Raw genomic sequence first — 17,661 nt, forward strand, 5'->3', positions numbered from 1 at the left:
CACCCCCATTTGCCCTCAGAACAGCCTCAATGTGTCGGGGCATGGAATCTACACGTTTTAGAAAGCGTTCCAAAGGGATGCTGGCCCATGTTGACTACAATGCTTCCCAAAGTTGTCAAGTTGGCTGGATGTCCTTTGGGTGGTGGACCATTCTTGATACACACGGGAAACTGTTGAGCATGAAAAACCCAGCAGCGTTGCAGTTCTTGACACACTCAAACCGGTGCGCCTGGCACCTACTACCATACCCCGTTCAAAGGCACTTAAATATTTTGCCTTGCCCATTCACCCTCTGAATGGCACACATACACAATCCATGTCTCAATTGTCTCCAGGCTTAAAAAATCCTTCTTTAACCTGTCTCCTCCCCTTCATCTACACTGATTGAAGTGGATTTAACAAGTGACATCAATAAGGGATCATAGCTTTCACCTTGATTCACATGGTCAGTCTGTCATGGAAAGAGGTGTTCCTAATGTTTTGTACACAGTGTATGATGTCTTTTATTTGTTGTGTTTTCTTTCCTGTTTGATCCCCAGGAAGAGTAGTTAATTGAGGATGCTAATAAAATACTAAATACTAATAATACATCAGGCATGTGAATATGTAAATAGGCTGCATCGCAGATTGACATTGCAGTGATGAGCTCATCTGGACTGAAACACCTTAAAACCAAAAAAGTTGGAGTTGCAAAACTGTAGTGTATTTTAACAAATGCTGTGACATAATACTAATGGATCATCAATCAATAATTTATTTGATGTGACTATACTCTATACACTGTCCTTTTCAGTTGTGTTTGTTATCCCCAGAATGATTTTGAATCTCCAAAGGATGTTTGTTTATTGTCATTAGCAATAAACATACATGTTTTATCACACAATGTAGTAATGCTGGAACCAGCTAGAACTGGTGCCTCTCCTTCTCTATCATGTGCACAACCATTATTTTGTGTATTTGATTTGTGATGGAAAGCTTGAATAACTTTTTCATGTGATATTGTGTCCATCCTACTCTTTCATAGCATAAAGACAAGCACTTTTGGAGACAAGCATTAGCCATCTAGCTTCTCACAGATTCAACTTGATTCACTAAAGCATTCAATTACATTTGTTGCCAGGATTTGAAAACGGTTGCAAAATATTTTTCTATGGTGTGCTCCACTGAACACAACTTGGGTGTCTTTCTTGTATAGTAATCTTGTTCCCAGACACTTCCACCCAAATGTGCAAAGAGTCTGGTGGACCAATGCGTCAAACTTGGCCTTCGTTAGCCAATACAGAAAGACCAGGAGTTACTCCCGGCGTATAGGCATTGGCTTAATCAGCTTATAGCCAACTTTGAATCGTTGATTTCCCAGGCCTATATGTGTTGTGCACAATAGCCTGGGGATGAGGTTACTTGTAAAGTAACTTGTTGGTACTTTTAGTGGAAGAGGGCAATGTTTCCTCTTTGCTGTCGTTCACCTGTCGTTAATTTGTACTGTCACATTCTCCAGTAAAAACATTCTGGGGGTTACTGTACACAAACCTGTTGATGCATCACCTGTCTCAGTAAACACACAAATGACTGTGAGTGCATCCCAAATGGAACCCTGTTCCCTATGTAATTCTATATAGTGCACTACTTTTGCCCAGGGCCCTGGTCAAAAGTAGTGCACTATGTAGGGAATAAGGTACCATTTGGGACATGAACAAGGTGTTATGAGATGTTAGGGCTAACTGACAGACAGCAGAGGCACTTGGGCTTTTAACTGACAACAGCTTGTTGTAATGGACTAGGTAATTGTGTTGAATAACACCAAGGTGTCTGGGATTTATTAGAATCATGTCTTTGCCTCAACCGAGGAGACTTTTGTTTAGAAATCTTCTCCTTGGCAAGGCTCACTTTCAAATAATTATTATACTGTTAAATAATGTTATTCCAGCCTGAGCTTTTCTCTGTGTAACAACAAAATGGTTTAACTTTATTCCTATGCAATTACCGGAATAAGCTAACTAAAGTTATATGTAACGTACAGTAGGCCTACAGCGTAACTACACAGGTATAGAGCATTAAAGTGTTAATGTTTATTTTTTACAGTTATACATACATGATCATTTTTAAAGTTACATGTTTAGGTTAAATGTCTAACTCAGGAGAAACAAGAACAACACTACTCTTCTCTTTCATTCTCTTATGTCCTTCCTTTCACTCTGTCAACTAGCACAGAAGGTCTTTGAAAATACACATCTTTCAAAGCAGAAAAGTATTCCTGTACCTCAGGCATATCAGCATTTGCTAGCAATTTGGGAGAGATGTTGTTTGTTCACCGCTCTCCACAGATGTAGGTTGAGTTTCCAAGTTCATAAAAGGGATGGAGGAGCGAGCCGAGCATGATGCTGGAGGGCTTCTTGTTCTCTGCCAACCTGAGTCCAGGCTTGATTTGAAAATAGTCCATTATGTAAAATCCAAGTAAACGTTTGGAGGTTAGTGCATTTAACTTTTCTTTGAGTCTTTAAGCTTTTTGGCAGACGAGCCAAAGAAAGAAAGTTGAGCAGGCTAATAGGTGTCCTCAAACAACAGTGTGAGAGCAACTCAACTCAACAACCTCACACTCCCTGTCCTGATTTTACGGTACATTTACGCCACTGCGGTGTCACTGTGGGGTAGGTTGAACTTTATTTTATGTGATTTGAGGCTGCATCCCTATACCCTACATAATGCACTACTTTTGACCAGAGCGCTATGGGCCCTGGTCAAACGTAGTACACTACATAGGGAATAGGGTGCCATTTGGGACACACCCCCATCTTACAGCTTGTTCTACAACAACAGATTGTTTACATTTACATTTACGTCATTTAGCAGACACTCTCCTATGGACCCACTACTAAGCAATGTACCTCTCAGAAAATTGTTTGGACTAGGCCGAATGTGTATTATTCACTTGTTTGGACTCCTGAATGTCCAATGATGTGCAAACCAAACCCTCAAACCAATCCCTTCAACTGTGTAAACTTGATTGAAATACTTCTCCTTTTAATCATCCTGTCATCAGTTTCTCCTACTCTGAACAACAAACACTCAGTGTAGTGTTGATCTAAGCCCTTTCACAGCTTTAATTCGTTTATTTCCATTAGGGTTGTTCCTTAATCTCGTGATTTGCAATGTGGTCCAACACTTTATAAAATGGCAGGTTGAGACGTTTTGAGTTTTGACCCAGTTTTGCCGACAGTGAATGATGATGTTGGTGGTAGAGCTGCCTAGTAGCAACAGAACAGGAGATGGATGTGGTCTTCTGAGCGAGGGTGAAGGTAGAGTTAGTGGAAATTACAAGGGTAGTGGTTAATGTGGCTTCTTGTTTATGTCAAACCCTATGACTAACAATACTCAATCAACCACCCGTGGCAAGTTATTATATATCTATGGTTTTCCCTTGGATAGGTGGGCTTGTCCAGCGATATCTAACTGAACAATTACTACCTTGGGGCTTAACTCGTCACTTAACTCTTGTGTTTCAGAGACAGACCTGGATAGTTTTTTCTCCGTGGGACGATTATTTCACTCAGGTAGTATAGATTAAGGTTTAGAGTTAAGCTAACCCTGCCACATATAAACCAGGCATCAATGTTGGGAGGTTTTGTAGATCATAGGAACTCATCTGCATTTTAAAAAGCCTGGCTTTCTCATAGTAGTCACTTAGGTGTTCTTACATTTGATGAACAAACACCATCTAGAATTGAGTGCAACTACTGTAAATAGTGTATCTGTCATATCAGATGATAATAGTGGTCATTCACTGTATTATTGAAACTATGTATTTAATTTATTGAAATCCATCACCTCCCAACATTGTAAAACATTTCCAAACTACCACCAGTTCAATCTTCTATGGTATGTCCACCTACTGAAATACAGTATATCTTACAAAGACAATTATCTTCTATCTACATGTGTTAGTTTTATAGGAAAAGAATGGCTGGAAATGTACAATGTCATTCAGTGTTTCTCTTTTGGATGTGTGTGTAAAACCACCTTTAATCTTTGAATGATTCACCACTGTACATTGAGAACCAGCCTTCTTTTGAATTTCATAACCAAAAGTGAGAATGTGGATCATTCAACCTCATTAATGACCTAAAATGTGACATAGAAACCCCCGTAGTCGACCAAAATCCACCCTGCAGTGAAGAGATATGTCTTTGTAAGAGCAGGACCTATGGGCTCCCCTGACTTCCAGACCCTGGAATCTAGAGCCCAGAGGTAGCTGGCTAGAGGCTTGCTGCTTTCCATCAGGGAACTGCTGCTAGAACAAATCTCACTCCCTGCCAAGCAATAATAAGAATCACCTATTTATCTCCTCCCCAACCAACCCACAATGCTTCACAATAAACCTCTCAATCCCATCAGCCCTCCATGAACCTGTCACCACAGCACTCGTCCCACACACACCGACACACAACACATTCACATACACACTCCACCACACGCTGTGGTCTAGTCTCCCACAGCCAGATGGCATTAGATCAATTTACGGCTTTATCTTCAGTGTTCTTGAAGACCTCCGACTGGCTGTCTTCTCTTTTTTTTAATGTGCTTTTAAGCAGCAGGGTGCACTGAGTTATTTGCTTTAGCAGGCAGATAGCAGCACACACCATGAAAGAGCTGGATAACTTGAGTAACTAATGAGAGGCCATAGATAAGATGGATCACTTATAAGATCCAAAATGGCGTAGCAGTGCGGTCGTGTTTTCTGTAGTGTCCTCAAATAGCCAGTTTTTTTGGTTTTGTATATATTTCTCAATCTCACTTTCCATCCTTTAACTAAATATACTTTCCTGTAACTCTCCTCACCCAATGTGGAACGGATTCTATTATTTCTTTATACCTTATTATCTAGAACATCCGGCTGAAACTAGCCAGCTAACTAGCTACTTGCTATTAGCCACCTTTAGCTGTCTTCACCATTGTCCGTGGCCTGCACTACCTACCAGCCAGCTATAGACTGGACAATTATCGGCCAGTCTGCACATCGCGCTATCGAGCCATAGCATATCGGATTTTCTGCCGGAATCACTGAATCACTGGACCTTAACACCAGATCATCGCAACTAGCTAGCTGCAACCGAATGGCTGTTGTTGTTGGCTAATCACCGCTGTCCAGAAGCAAGCCCCAGTTAGCCTTGAGCTAGCCTCGAGCCAGGCCCATCTCCCGGCTATCTACCTCACTGTCAACCGGACGGGACCTCCTAGTGTTGACACGGAGCCCCGCCGATCCATCACGACTGGTCTGCCGACGTAATCATCTGATGTGGTTTCAACAGGCTTCCCGTCGCGACGACCACGAAGATCCATCTGCTAACCCCGGAACGCTAGTTAACGCAATCAACAGCCGTGCCTCCTGCTCGCCTGTGCTGTAGCAGCCACTGAACTGCTCGTGGACTTACCTTTTGCTGTTCACTGGACCTTATGATCACTCAGATACACAGCTGATGCCTGCTGGACTGTTCCTTTATACAGTACCCCATCCTGTTTATCTTTTTAGCCTCAGCTCAAACTTTCATCGCCATTACGAGTTGTTGTCTTAGCTCTCTCGAATAACACCTGTGATTGCTTTATGCCTCTCTCCCATGTCAATATGCCCTGTCTATTGCTGTTTCGGTTCTTACTATACTTTTTCACTGTAGAGCCCCCAGTCCTGCTCAACCTGCCTCAGATAGCTCATTTGTCCCACCCCCCACACACACAGAGACCGGCTCAATCGGTGCCTCAGTGATGCTATCTCTTTCATTGTTACCCAACGCTTAGGTTTACCTCCACTGTACTCATATCCTTCCATATCCTTGTCTGTACATAATGCCCTGAATCTATTCTACAACGCCCGGAAATCTGCCCCTTTTATTCTCTGTACCCAACGCACTAGAAGACCAGTTCTTAAAGCCTTTAGCCGTATCCTTATTCTAATCCTCTGTTCCTCTGGTGATGTAGAGGTTAACCCAGGCCCTGTAGCCCCCAGTATCACTCCTACTCCTCAGGGGCTATCATTTGTTGACTTCTGTAACTGCAAAAGCCTTGGTTTCTTGCATGTTAACATCAGAAGCCTCCTCCCTAAGTTTGAGTTATTCACTGCGTTAGCACACTCCGCCAACCCTGATGTTCTAGCAGTGTCTGAATTCTGGCTTAGGAAGGCCACCAAAGTTTCAGAAATGTCCATTCCCAACTACAACATTTTCCATCTAGATAGAACTGCCAAAGGGGGTGGAGTTGCAATCTACTGTAGAGCTCTATCATACTTTCCAGGTCTGTGCCCAAACAGTTTGAGCTTCTACTTCTAAAAATCCACCTTTCCAGAAATAAGTCTCTCACTGTTGCCGCTTGCTACAGACCCCCTCAGGCCCCAGCTGTGCCCTGGACACCATATGTGAATTGATTGCCCCCCATCTATCGTCAGAGTTCGTATTGCTTGGTGACCTAAACTGGGATATGCTTAACACCCCTGCCGTCCTACAATCTAAACTAGATGTCCTCAATCTCACACAAATTATCAAGGAACCTACCAGGTACAACCCTAAATCCGTTAACATGGGCACCCTCATAGATATCATCCTGACTAATTTACCCTCTAAATACACCTCCACTGTCTTCAACCAGGATCTCAGCGATCACTGCCTCATTGCCTGCGTCCGTAATGGGTCTGCGGTCAAAAGACCACTCCTCATCACTGTCAAACGCTCCCTAAAACATTTCAATGAGCAGGCCTTTCTAATTGTCCTGGCCCGGGTATCCTGGATGGATATTGACCTCATTCCGTCAGTAGAGGATGCCTGGTTGTTCTTTAAAAGTGCTTTCCTCTCCATCTTAAATAAGCATGCCCCATTCAAAAACTTCAGAACAAAGAACAGATATAGCCCCTGGTTCACCCCAGACTTGACTGCCCTTGACCAGCACAAAAACATCCTGTGGCGTACTGCATTAGCATCGAACAGCCCCCGCGATATGCAACTTTTCAGGGAAGTCAGGAACCAATATACACAATCAGTTAGGAATGCAAAGGCTAGCTTTTCAAACATACATTTGCATCCTGTAGCACTAACTCCAAAAAGTTTTGGGGAGCACCTCCTCCCAGCTGCCCACTGCACTGAGGCTAGGAAACACTGTCACTACCGATAAATCTACCTGGCTACCCCTACCCCGGCCACCAGCTCTGCACCTTCCGCTGCAACTTGCCCATGCCCCCCCCCGCTTCTCCTTCACCCAAATTCAAATAGCTGATGTTCTGAAAGAGCTGCAAAATCTGGACCCCTACAAATCAGCTGTGCTAGACAATCTGAATTTTCTTTCTAAAATTGTAGCAACCCCTATTACCAGCCTGTTCAACCTCTCTTTCGTATTGTCTGAGATCCCCAGAGATTGGAAAGCTGCCGCGGTCATCCCCCTCTTCAAAGGGATCAAAACTGTTACAGACCCATATCCATCCTGCCCTGCCTTTTGAAAGTATTTGAAAGCCAAGTTAACAAACCTATCACCGACCATTTCGAATGCCACCGTACCTTCTCCGCTATGCAATCTGGTTTCCGAGCTGGTTCATGGGTGCACCTCAGCCACGCTCATAAACGATATTATAACCGTGATCGATAAAAGACAGTACTGTGCAGCCGTCTTCATCGACCTGGCCAAGGTTTTCAACTCATTTTTCTTGGCAGACTAAATAGCCTTGGTTTCTCAAATGACTGCCTCGCCTGGTTCACCAACTACTTCTCAGATAGAGTTCAATGTGTCAAATCGGAGGGCCTGTTGTCTGGTCCTCTGGCAGTCTCTATGGGGGTGCCGCAGGGTTCAATTCTCGGGCAGACTATATTCTCTGTGTATATCAATGATGTCGCTCTTGCTGCTGGTGACTCTCAGATCCACCTCTACGCCGACGACACCATTTTGTATACATCTGGCCCTTCATTGGACACTGTGTTAACAAACCTCCAAACGAGCTTCAATGTCATACAGCACTCCTTCCGTAGCCTCCAACTGCTCTTAAACGCTATTAAAACTAAATGCATGCTCTTCAATCGAACGCTGCTTGCACCCGCCCACCTGACTAGAATCACTACTCTCGGCGGGTCTGACTTAGAATATGTGGACAACTACAAATACCTAGGTGTCTGGTTAGACCGTAAACTCTCCTTCCAGACTCACATTAAGCATCTCCAATCCAAAGTTAAATCTAGAATCAGCTTCCTATTTCGCAACAAAGCCTCCTTCACTTATGCTGCCAAACATGCCCTCGTAAAACTGACTTTCCTACCGATCCTTGACTTTGGCGATGTCATTTACAAAATAGCCTCCAACATTCTACTCAGCAAACTGGATGTAGTCTATCACAGTGCCATCCGTTTTGTCACCAAAGCCCCATATACTACCCACCATTGTGACCTGTACACTGTCGTTGGCTGGCCTTCACTACATATTTGTCGCCAAACCCACTGGCTCCAGGTCATCTATAAAGCACTGCTAGGCAAATCCCAGTCTTATCGTAGCTCATTGGTCACCATAGCAACACCCACCCGTAGTATGCGCTCCAGCAGGTATATCTCACTGGTCATCCCCAAAGCCAACACCTCCTTTGGCCGCCATTCCTTCCAGTTTTCTGCTGCCAATGATTGGAACGAACTGCTAAAATCTCTGAAGCTGGAGACACTTATCTCCCTCATTATTTTTAAGCATCAGTTGTCAGAGCAGCTTAACGATCACTGCACCTGTACACAGCCCATCTGTAATTAGCCCACCCAACTACCCCATATTGTTATTTATTTTGCTCATTTGCAGTATCTCTATTTGCACATCATCTTCTGCACATCTATCACTCCAGTGTTAATAGTAAATTGTAATTATTTTGCACTATGGCCTGTTTATTGCCTTACCTCCATAACTTACTACATTTGCACACACTGTATATAGATTTTCTATTGTGTTATTGACTGTACGTTTTGTTTATTCCATATGTAAATCTGTGTTGTTGTTGTTTTTATCGCACTGCTCTGCTTTATCTTGGCCAGTTCGCAGTTGTAAATGAGAACTTGTTCTCAACTGGCTTACCTGGTTAAATAAAGGTGAAATAAAATAAAAAGATCTGGCTACTTCAGTGTCAGTTTAATTTAACTGCCCGGCAAATGTTAAAGATCTGTCCCTCTGCTTGTTTCTTTAACTGAATGTACTGTTTTGAAAGTGTGTGAACAGTGCTCTGCTGCTTTTCAAATAAAAGTGTGACCTCTGTTTACCTTTGTTTTAACAGGAAATGTTGGATTCAAAACTAATTTGTTTTCTTGTTTTAAACCTGGTATTGTGAATGAAGAAAGCTGGGTTTGAGATTATGTTGTCCTGACCTCAGTAAATCAGTTAAACTAAACCACAATTTATGTAGACATTTTAGCTAGCCCTGCTACTGCTGCCAGCCTGACCATTTGAGAAGAGCAAATATGATGTTCTGGGTCCTGTCCTGTTCCATCCAACCATTTGCGTTACTGTTTCACTCTCATAAAGACATGTACCAGGCCTGCATATAAAGGGCAGAGAGGACACAGTCATTACCAGTTTAAAGGACAGCTCCAGTGACTGCTGATATGATGAACATAATATAATGATTGCAGACAGACATGTTTTTATGAAGATTAAAACGTGTCCATGTCGTAAGTATGAATAACTACTGCCTCATGATCGATGACCCAGGCTCCAACAAAAAGTTCCCCAAAAATTTAATTTTCTCTCATTGCCTTCCACTTCAAAGATTGTCGTTTTTCTTTTAAGCTTCATGGTACCTATGGATCTTAGACCTTGACTGAAGGAAAAAAAGTATTTGATCCCCTGCTGATTTTGTACGTTTGCCCACTGACAAAGACATGATCAGTCTATAATTTTAATGGTAGGTTTAATTGAACAGTGAGAGACAGAATAACAACAAAAAAATCCAGAAAAACGCATGTCAAAAATGTTATAAATTGATTTGCCTTTTAATGAGGGGAAATAAGTATTTGACCCCTCTGCAAAACATGATTTAGTACTTGGTGGCAAAACCCTTGTTGGCAATCACAGAGGTCAGACGTTTCTTGTAGTTGGCCACCAGGTTTGCACACATCTCAGAAGGGATTTTGTTGCACTCCTCTTTGCAGATCTTCTCCAAGTCAATAAGGTTTCGAGGCTGTCGTTTGGCAACTCAAACCTTCAGCTCCCTCCACAGATTTTCAATGGGATTAAGGTCTGGAGACTGGCTAGGCCACTCCAGGACCTTAATGTGCTTCATCTTGAGCCACTCCTTTGTTGCCTTGGCCGTGTGTTTTGGGACATTGTCATGCTGGAATACCCATACACGACCCATTTTCAATGCCCTGGCTGAGGGAAGGAGGTTCTCACCCAAGATTTGACGGTACATGGCCCCGTCCATCGTCCCTTTGATGCGGTGAAGTTGTCCTGTCCCCTTAGCAGAAAAACACTCCCAAAGCATAATGTTTCCACCTCCATGTTTGATGGTGGGGATGGTGTTCTTGGGGTCATAGGCAGCATTCCTCCTCCTCCAAACACGGCGACTTGAGTTGATGCCAAAGAGCTCGATTTTGGTCTCATGTGACCACAACACTTTCACCCAGTTCTCCTCTGAATCATTCAGATGTTCATTGGCAAACTTCAGACGGCCCTGTATATGTGCTTTCTTGAGCAGGGGGACCTTGCGGGTGCTGCAGGATTTCAGTCCTTCACGACGTAGTGTGTTACCAATTGTTTTCTTGGTGACGATGGTCCCAGCTGCCTTTGAGATCATTGACAAGATCCTCCCGTGTAATTCTGGGCTGATTCCTCACTGTTCTCATGATCATTGCAACTCCACGAGGTGAGATCTTGCATGGAGCCCCAGGCCGAGGGAGATTGACAGTTATTTTGTGTTTCTTCCATTTGTGAATAATCGCACCAACTGTTGTCACCTTCTCACCAAGCTGCTTGGCGATGGTCTTGTAGCCCATCCCAGCCTTGTGTAGGTCTACAATCTTGTCCCTGACATCCTTGGAGAGCTCTTTGGTCTTGGCCATGGTGGAGAGTTTGGAATCTGATTGATTGATTGCTTCTGTGGACAGGTGTCTTTTATACAGGTAACAAGCTGAGATTAGGAACACTCCCTTTAAGAGTGTGCTCCTAATCTCAGCTCGTTACCTGTATAAAAGACACCTGGGAGCCAGAAATCTTTCTGATTGAGAGGGGGTCAAATACTTATTTCCCTCATTTAAATGCAAATCAATTTATAACATTTTTGAAATGCGTTTTTCTGGATTTCTTTGTTGTTATTCTGTCTCTCACTGTTCAAATAAACCTACCATTAAAAGTATAGACTGATCATTTCTTTGTCAGTGGGCAAATGTACAAAATCAGCAGGGGATCAAATACTTTTTTCCCTCACTGTAGATGATCCACAGCTAAATTAATATGAAAGAAAGTAAACATTTTTGTTTTAGTTTGTACTCATCCGTTTTGTAATGTTTTGTTCCTTGTTCTCTAGCCATCAACATTATACTTAATCTCACTCTGTCGCTCTCTTTCTTTCTTTCTCGCTCTAGTGTATGACAAACAGGGATTCTTGCTGAAGTTGGATGGTAATCTGTAAGTATTCCCTTAATAGATTATCTTATCCAGTGTGTTGTGCTTTACCCCTTCACCTTGCTTTGTGTGTTTTGGCTACATGACTTTCATGTATGTTTTCGGTAGCCTCAACAGTCGTCAAACTCTTAAGACTGTGTTACTGCTTCGGATCCTTATCGCAGGTATTCAGTCATTTCACAAGATACTTATTTTTGTGTGTTAGTGTGTGTTTGTTCGTGATTAAATTGATTAGTTATACATACGAGCATGGCACTAGCAACGTCAAGGTTGTGGTTTCCCTTCTCACAGGGGGGTCGTTCCATGTCATTTCAGCAAGCCATGACACCCAACATCTCAGATTGTTCTGAAATTGTTTCTGTAGTTAGAAACAAATAAGCATTCCAGAATCATTCTTTTGTTGAAATATAATTTGATCTCTGAGAAGTTAAGTTAATTGATTTCACCCAAATTAGCCATATTAATTTATTTATTTTTTAGACATTCATAGGATTCATATAATATTCAATAATTATAGTACCTAGCATCCGATTTGAACCAAACTTTTTTTCTAACAATGAGTTAGACATGAAGGATCCAAAGAAGTGGTCAAAAGCCATCCAGGGACTTGCATTGAATTTGTGACACAAATGCAAAAAAGTTAGCATTTGAAACAGTTGCCAGGTAAACAAAAGTAAAGCATGGGTTGCTGTCATACCAGAGGGGTATCCTACGAACAATGTTCCCTCTAAGCTGCGTGCGAGCACGCAGCTCCCCACTGGACTGCCGCACAGAATAAATATCAGCCCGCACAGAGAAGCACGAGATAGAACTCAACTATCTAGAGTTTTCTCGTTTAGTTAACACTATCAACTTATTTCTTTACTGTGGGAATTGTGCTCGAATCAATGCAATATTAGCCACTTTCAATGTAACACACCGAAACAAAACAAACTATGCAAGACTTAGTATGCAAAACTAACTGCAAGAGATTTTCTTGTAGGCAGAGTGCATTGGAGTAGGATTCAATTGCATTGACAGGCACGACTCAGCCCGCACTCTACACAGACTGGTGCGCCATAACCAATCAGAGCTGCAGTAGGCCTATATGCAAATAGCCATTGCCATATATGGGATCTGTGCCATTCACTTTGAACTGGACTGTGTTTACAACATGAGCGGTCACAAGTAGGTGGGCTTGTTTTGAGATTAAAGCGAGAGCTGCATGTAGCCACCTGTGCACATTTGTTCAATATTCTTTGCTAGTTATTGAGTTATTAGCCTTGTTATAGCTAATTTATAGTCAAGAATGGGGGAGTGGTTGCGTCCTACAAGAGCACAAAATGTGTGCATTACTAGCTATCTTTGAAAAGCGAGTCAGGTAAAGAGCTTTTTTTTGTCTTAAAGGGGCAGTGTTGTATTTTGAGACAGGCTTGAATAAGCTAAGTAGCCAATAGGCAGAGGGTAGCATATTTTGTCTGATTCTCTGTAATAATGGTATGGGAATAATAATGCATTTTATTTTGTAAAGTGGTTTCTTGCATCAAACAACACAACATTTTCAGTCACCTCCTTGTCTGAAGGACAAGTGGATAAACAGTTTAATGTTTTTTTCAAAAGCGTCATGGAATGTAGACCTACATTGAACACATTTTAAAATGTTGAGTCATTTAGCAGACGCTCTTATCCAGAGCGACTTACAGTTAGTGAGTGCATACATTTTTCATACTGTTGAAAAAAACACCACACATTTGCTGCTAGTTTGGGCTGATGATAGAACAGCTATTTCCATGTTAATGTTATGGGATGAATTCTTCTCCATTGTTTTTTATGGTAGGCCACTGTGGTAGGCCTACATTATGATCAAATAGCCACAGTAGCCTACTTGGCCACTGTTTAAAACTGTAACTTAAAGTGGGGACAGCCTCAGTGTTCACAGTAAACGCGTGCCGCAAGTTGCACAGAATTTTCACAATGTTCAAGCTTGCGCTCAGCAGATGTGAAATTTGCTCAGTGCCGAAAATAATTAGAGGGAACATTGCCTACGAAGCAAGCTAGATCTGCTCAGGGTTTTCTAAAGCTAACCAGTTTCAGTTAGCTTGATATTCCAGCTCAGTCTTCATCCGTACTACGGCGGTGGATATTGCTCGTCCGCCTGCCGCTAACACTAGCGGGCATGTAAGCGAAATTTCTGCATTTTATAGTTAATTTCCTGCAATTTTACAGAGTTTACCATGGGGCTTAGAGAGATGTGCAGTTTTACAGCAAATTTCCTGCAATACTACACATTTTGCCATATGGTGGAGAGATATGTTTGCAGTTTTTTATATGATATCTGACTGAGAGTGACTAACAAAATCAATGGGGGCCCCCCGGTGGGAAATTCGACCATGATTACTGCAAGTTTAGATTGCTGACTGCAACACTAACTTAAAATTGAACATATTTTAGCTGACGGCTTATTGAGTGACTTTCAGTGACTGACATCACAAGAAAAAAACTGCTGATGACCGGTTATCGCAAGTTGAGCTCAGAGTTGACCAAAGTTACCTCGCTAACTCCTCAAACATGCTTCATAGGATACCCCTCTGGTCCATAGACTGCTTACAGTTGTTCTGCTTAAGAAAACCAATATGTAATTTGAGTGAACTTTCCCTTTAACAATGGGGGCGGGGGGGGGGGGTGTAGGATGGGACATAAAGCCAACAACTACAACGACAAATTTCTCTGAACAGGGGGGAAAAAAACATCACCAATTCACTGTACATTACATAGGATGAAGAAACAATACTCAGAGCCGCCGCTCCATACTACTTATTAAATATAGAAAACTGATACTATGTACTCATTGTTGGTTTAGTTATGGACTATATTTATTTAATATTATATGGATCTTATAAATTAAAATGGCCAATTTGGGTGCAATCAATTAGGTTAATTTCTCAGAGATAAAATTTATATTTCAACAAACAATGTTGCAGAAATGCTAATCTTATATGTTTCTAACAGAATACGATTTCAGAACAATCTGAGATGGTGGAACGACCCAGGGATCACATTCATAAAATGTATGCTCTCAAACGTCTCTGCTAAGTAGAATAGATAAGTATTATACAGTATTACAATACTATGGTGTTGTGCCCTACTTTTCCCCAACTGATGTAGTTCCTCTGGCTTGTCTGTTTATTAGACTAGCAGTGATTAATATCAATGTGTGTGGTTTTCAGAATATGAGTGTCACGTTCGTTGAATGACGGGTCAGACCAAGGCGCAGCGTGATATACGTACATGTTTATGAACTTATAAACACAACGACAAAACAACAACCGAAACGAAACGTGAAGTCCAAGGTAGAACACTAGGCTCCGCCAACCACCCTGTGTGCCCCCCCCCCCCCAATGTTTTATTGGGGCTGCTTCTCGGGCTTCCTCCTCGACCGGCCTCCTCCGTGTTGTCGTTGCACCTCTCCTGCCTGGGCATCTACCTTAGCCCATGGTCCTCTCCCCGCAAATATATCTTCCATGACCACAAATTGCCCACCTGTGACATGGCTATTCGCTCCGCCTGGGCACGCTACTTGGTCCTCGTTTTTTGGTGGGATCTTCTGTCACGTTCGTTGAATGACGGGTCAGACCAAGGCGCAGCGTGATATACGTACATGTTTATGAACTTATAAACACAACGACAAAACAACAACCGAAACGAAACGTGAAGTCCAAGGTAGAACACACAACATACCTTACAAGGAACAAGATCCCACAACTAGACAGTGCCAATAGGCTGCCTAAGTATGATCCCCAATCAGAGACAACGAGCGACAGCTGCCTCTGATTGGGAACCACACCGGCCAACATAGAAATACACATACTAGAATATCACATAGACACAACAAAGAATATACACACCCTGACTCAACATATACGAGTCCCCTGAGTCAGGGCGTGACAATGAGCCTGTCTGCGTCCCAAATGGCACCCTATGCCCTTTATAATGTCTCTTGTGTGTGTTCACAGGCGGTAAGAGTTAGACAAACTATTTAGCCAATTAGCTTCAGCCGGCTGGTGTGCAACCGTGGCAAAGTTGGTTTGACTTTGGATAACCTCGTCCCAAGGCTTGAATTGCTGGCGCATAGAGCCTGGTAACAGTGTGGGACTGTTTGGAATTTAGGGGTTGTGGATTTACTGAGTGACATGCTAATCAATTCAAATTCTGTTTAGAGGCACGGCTCTAAATCGAGGCGGGAGAGGGTTGTCACTAATTAACACAGCCACAAAGTCATAAACCCTGCCTAGATCATCCGTTCACCTACTCTGCATCTCACAAAGACACGGCGGTTGGAACCAAAAATCTCAAATTTGGACTCATCAGACCAAAGGACAGATTTCCACCAGTCTAATGTCCATTGCTCGTGTTTCTTGGCCCAAGCAAGTCTCTTCTTATTATTGGTGTGCTTTAGTAGTGATTTCTTTGCAGCAATTCCACCATGTAGGCCTGATTCACGTGGTCTCCTCTGAAAAGTTGATTTTGAGATGTGTCTGTTACTTGAACTCACGTGAACCATTTATTTTGGCTGCAATTTCTGAGGCTGGTAACTCTAATGAACTTATCCTCTGCAGCAGAGGTAACTCTGGGTCTTCCTTTCCTGTGGCGGTCCTCGTGAGAGACAGTTTCATCATATCGCTTGATGGTTTTTGCGACTGCACTTGAAAAAACTTTTAAATTTTTCCAGATTGACTGACCTTCATGTCTTAAAGTGATGATGGACTGTCGTTTCTCTTTGCTTATTTGAGCTGTTATTGCCATAATATGGACTTAGTCTTTTACCAAATAGGGCTATATTCTGTATACCACCCCTACCTTGTCACAACACAACTGATTGGCTGAAACACATTAAGAAGGAAAGAAATTCCACAAATTAACTTTTAAGAAGGCACACCTGTTAATTGAAATGCATTCCAGGTGACTACCTCATGAAGCTGGTTGAGAGAATGCCAAGCGTGTGCAAGGCTGGCATCAAGGCAAAGGGAGGCTACTTTGAAGAATCTCAAATATAAAATATATTTTGATTTGTTTAACACTTTTTTTGGTTACTACATGATTCCATGTGTGTTAGTTCATAGTTTTGATGTCTTCACTATTATTCTACAATGTAAGAAATAGTAAAAACAAAGTAAAACCCTTTAATGAGTAGGTGTGTCCAAACCTTTGACTGGTACTGTATATGCTCCGTTTTTTTTTTTAAATATATTTTTCCCCATATTTTTTTACTTTTTCTTTCTAGAGTTTTGAAAAACTCATGTACACTTCTAAAACTCTCGTCCCCTTGGAACGAGCCCAAACAAAACTAATCTCCAATACGGAAAAACATTCACTCAAAATAAATTGTGAGCCAGGGCAACACGCTGGCTAAATGCAAAACACAAAACTAATCAACTGCCCACCCTTGAAAGACAATCAGCAACCAGGTTGTCCTTACTACGGACATGTCTAATTTCAAGGGGAAACTCCTGCAATATCCGTAGTAACTTTCATCAAGTGATTTTCATTAGTTCAATGGCCTCAGGGAACAAGTGGCAGCACACATTATGGTCAAGAGAAACTGGTTACCACTCTTTGCTTTGGGTAAAGACCCAACACAATCCACCAGAACCCTGCTGAAAGGTTCTTAAAAAGCAGAAATAGACTTCAAAGATGCAACCAGTACAGCTTGGTTCGGTTTGCCCATCTGCTGGCAAACGCGACAGGATTTATAGTAAGCCACAGCATCCTGTTTCAGACCAGGCCAGAAGAAATTACGCAAGATACGGTCTTGTTGACCCCAATATGGCCTGCCACACTACCATCATTATCTCTTGTCGAAGTGCAACTGGAACGACAATTTGAGATGCACTGGGCCAATCGTCCTGCCCAGAAGTAGCATGAGAACGCCATTTCCTCATTAGAACACCATCTCTCTCAAAGTAACCCACACAAACTTAATCAAACTCCTCCTCTGGACGTATCTCAACAAAAAGAGGGGAGAGGGAAATATCTTTACTCTGTTCCGCAATCAGCTGCTTCAAGTGTCAA

The 17,661-nt window shown here is 42.3% G+C and overlaps 1 protein-coding gene across 1 annotated transcript in view; it reads left to right on the forward strand.

The window, feature by feature from the left end:
• LOC311149144 (CMP-N-acetylneuraminate-beta-1,4-galactoside alpha-2,3-sialyltransferase-like) overlaps positions 1-17,661 on the forward strand; it is a gene marked incomplete at its 3' end in the record, with an annotated part of 60,636 nt that overhangs the window by 7,596 nt on the left and 35,379 nt on the right. Inside the window, exons 3-4 of the mRNA XM_084186231.1 lie at positions 3,504-3,551; positions 11,574-11,616. Coding sequence (XP_084042357.1) covers positions 3,504-3,551; positions 11,574-11,616 — 91 coding nt within the window. The remainder of the gene's footprint in view (positions 1-3,503; positions 3,552-11,573; positions 11,617-17,661) is intronic.

This window comes from Coregonus lavaretus (genome assembly GCF_964263955.1).
Source record: "Coregonus lavaretus genome assembly, chromosome: 21".
Taxonomy (NCBI): Eukaryota; Metazoa; Chordata; class Actinopteri; order Salmoniformes; family Salmonidae; genus Coregonus; species Coregonus lavaretus.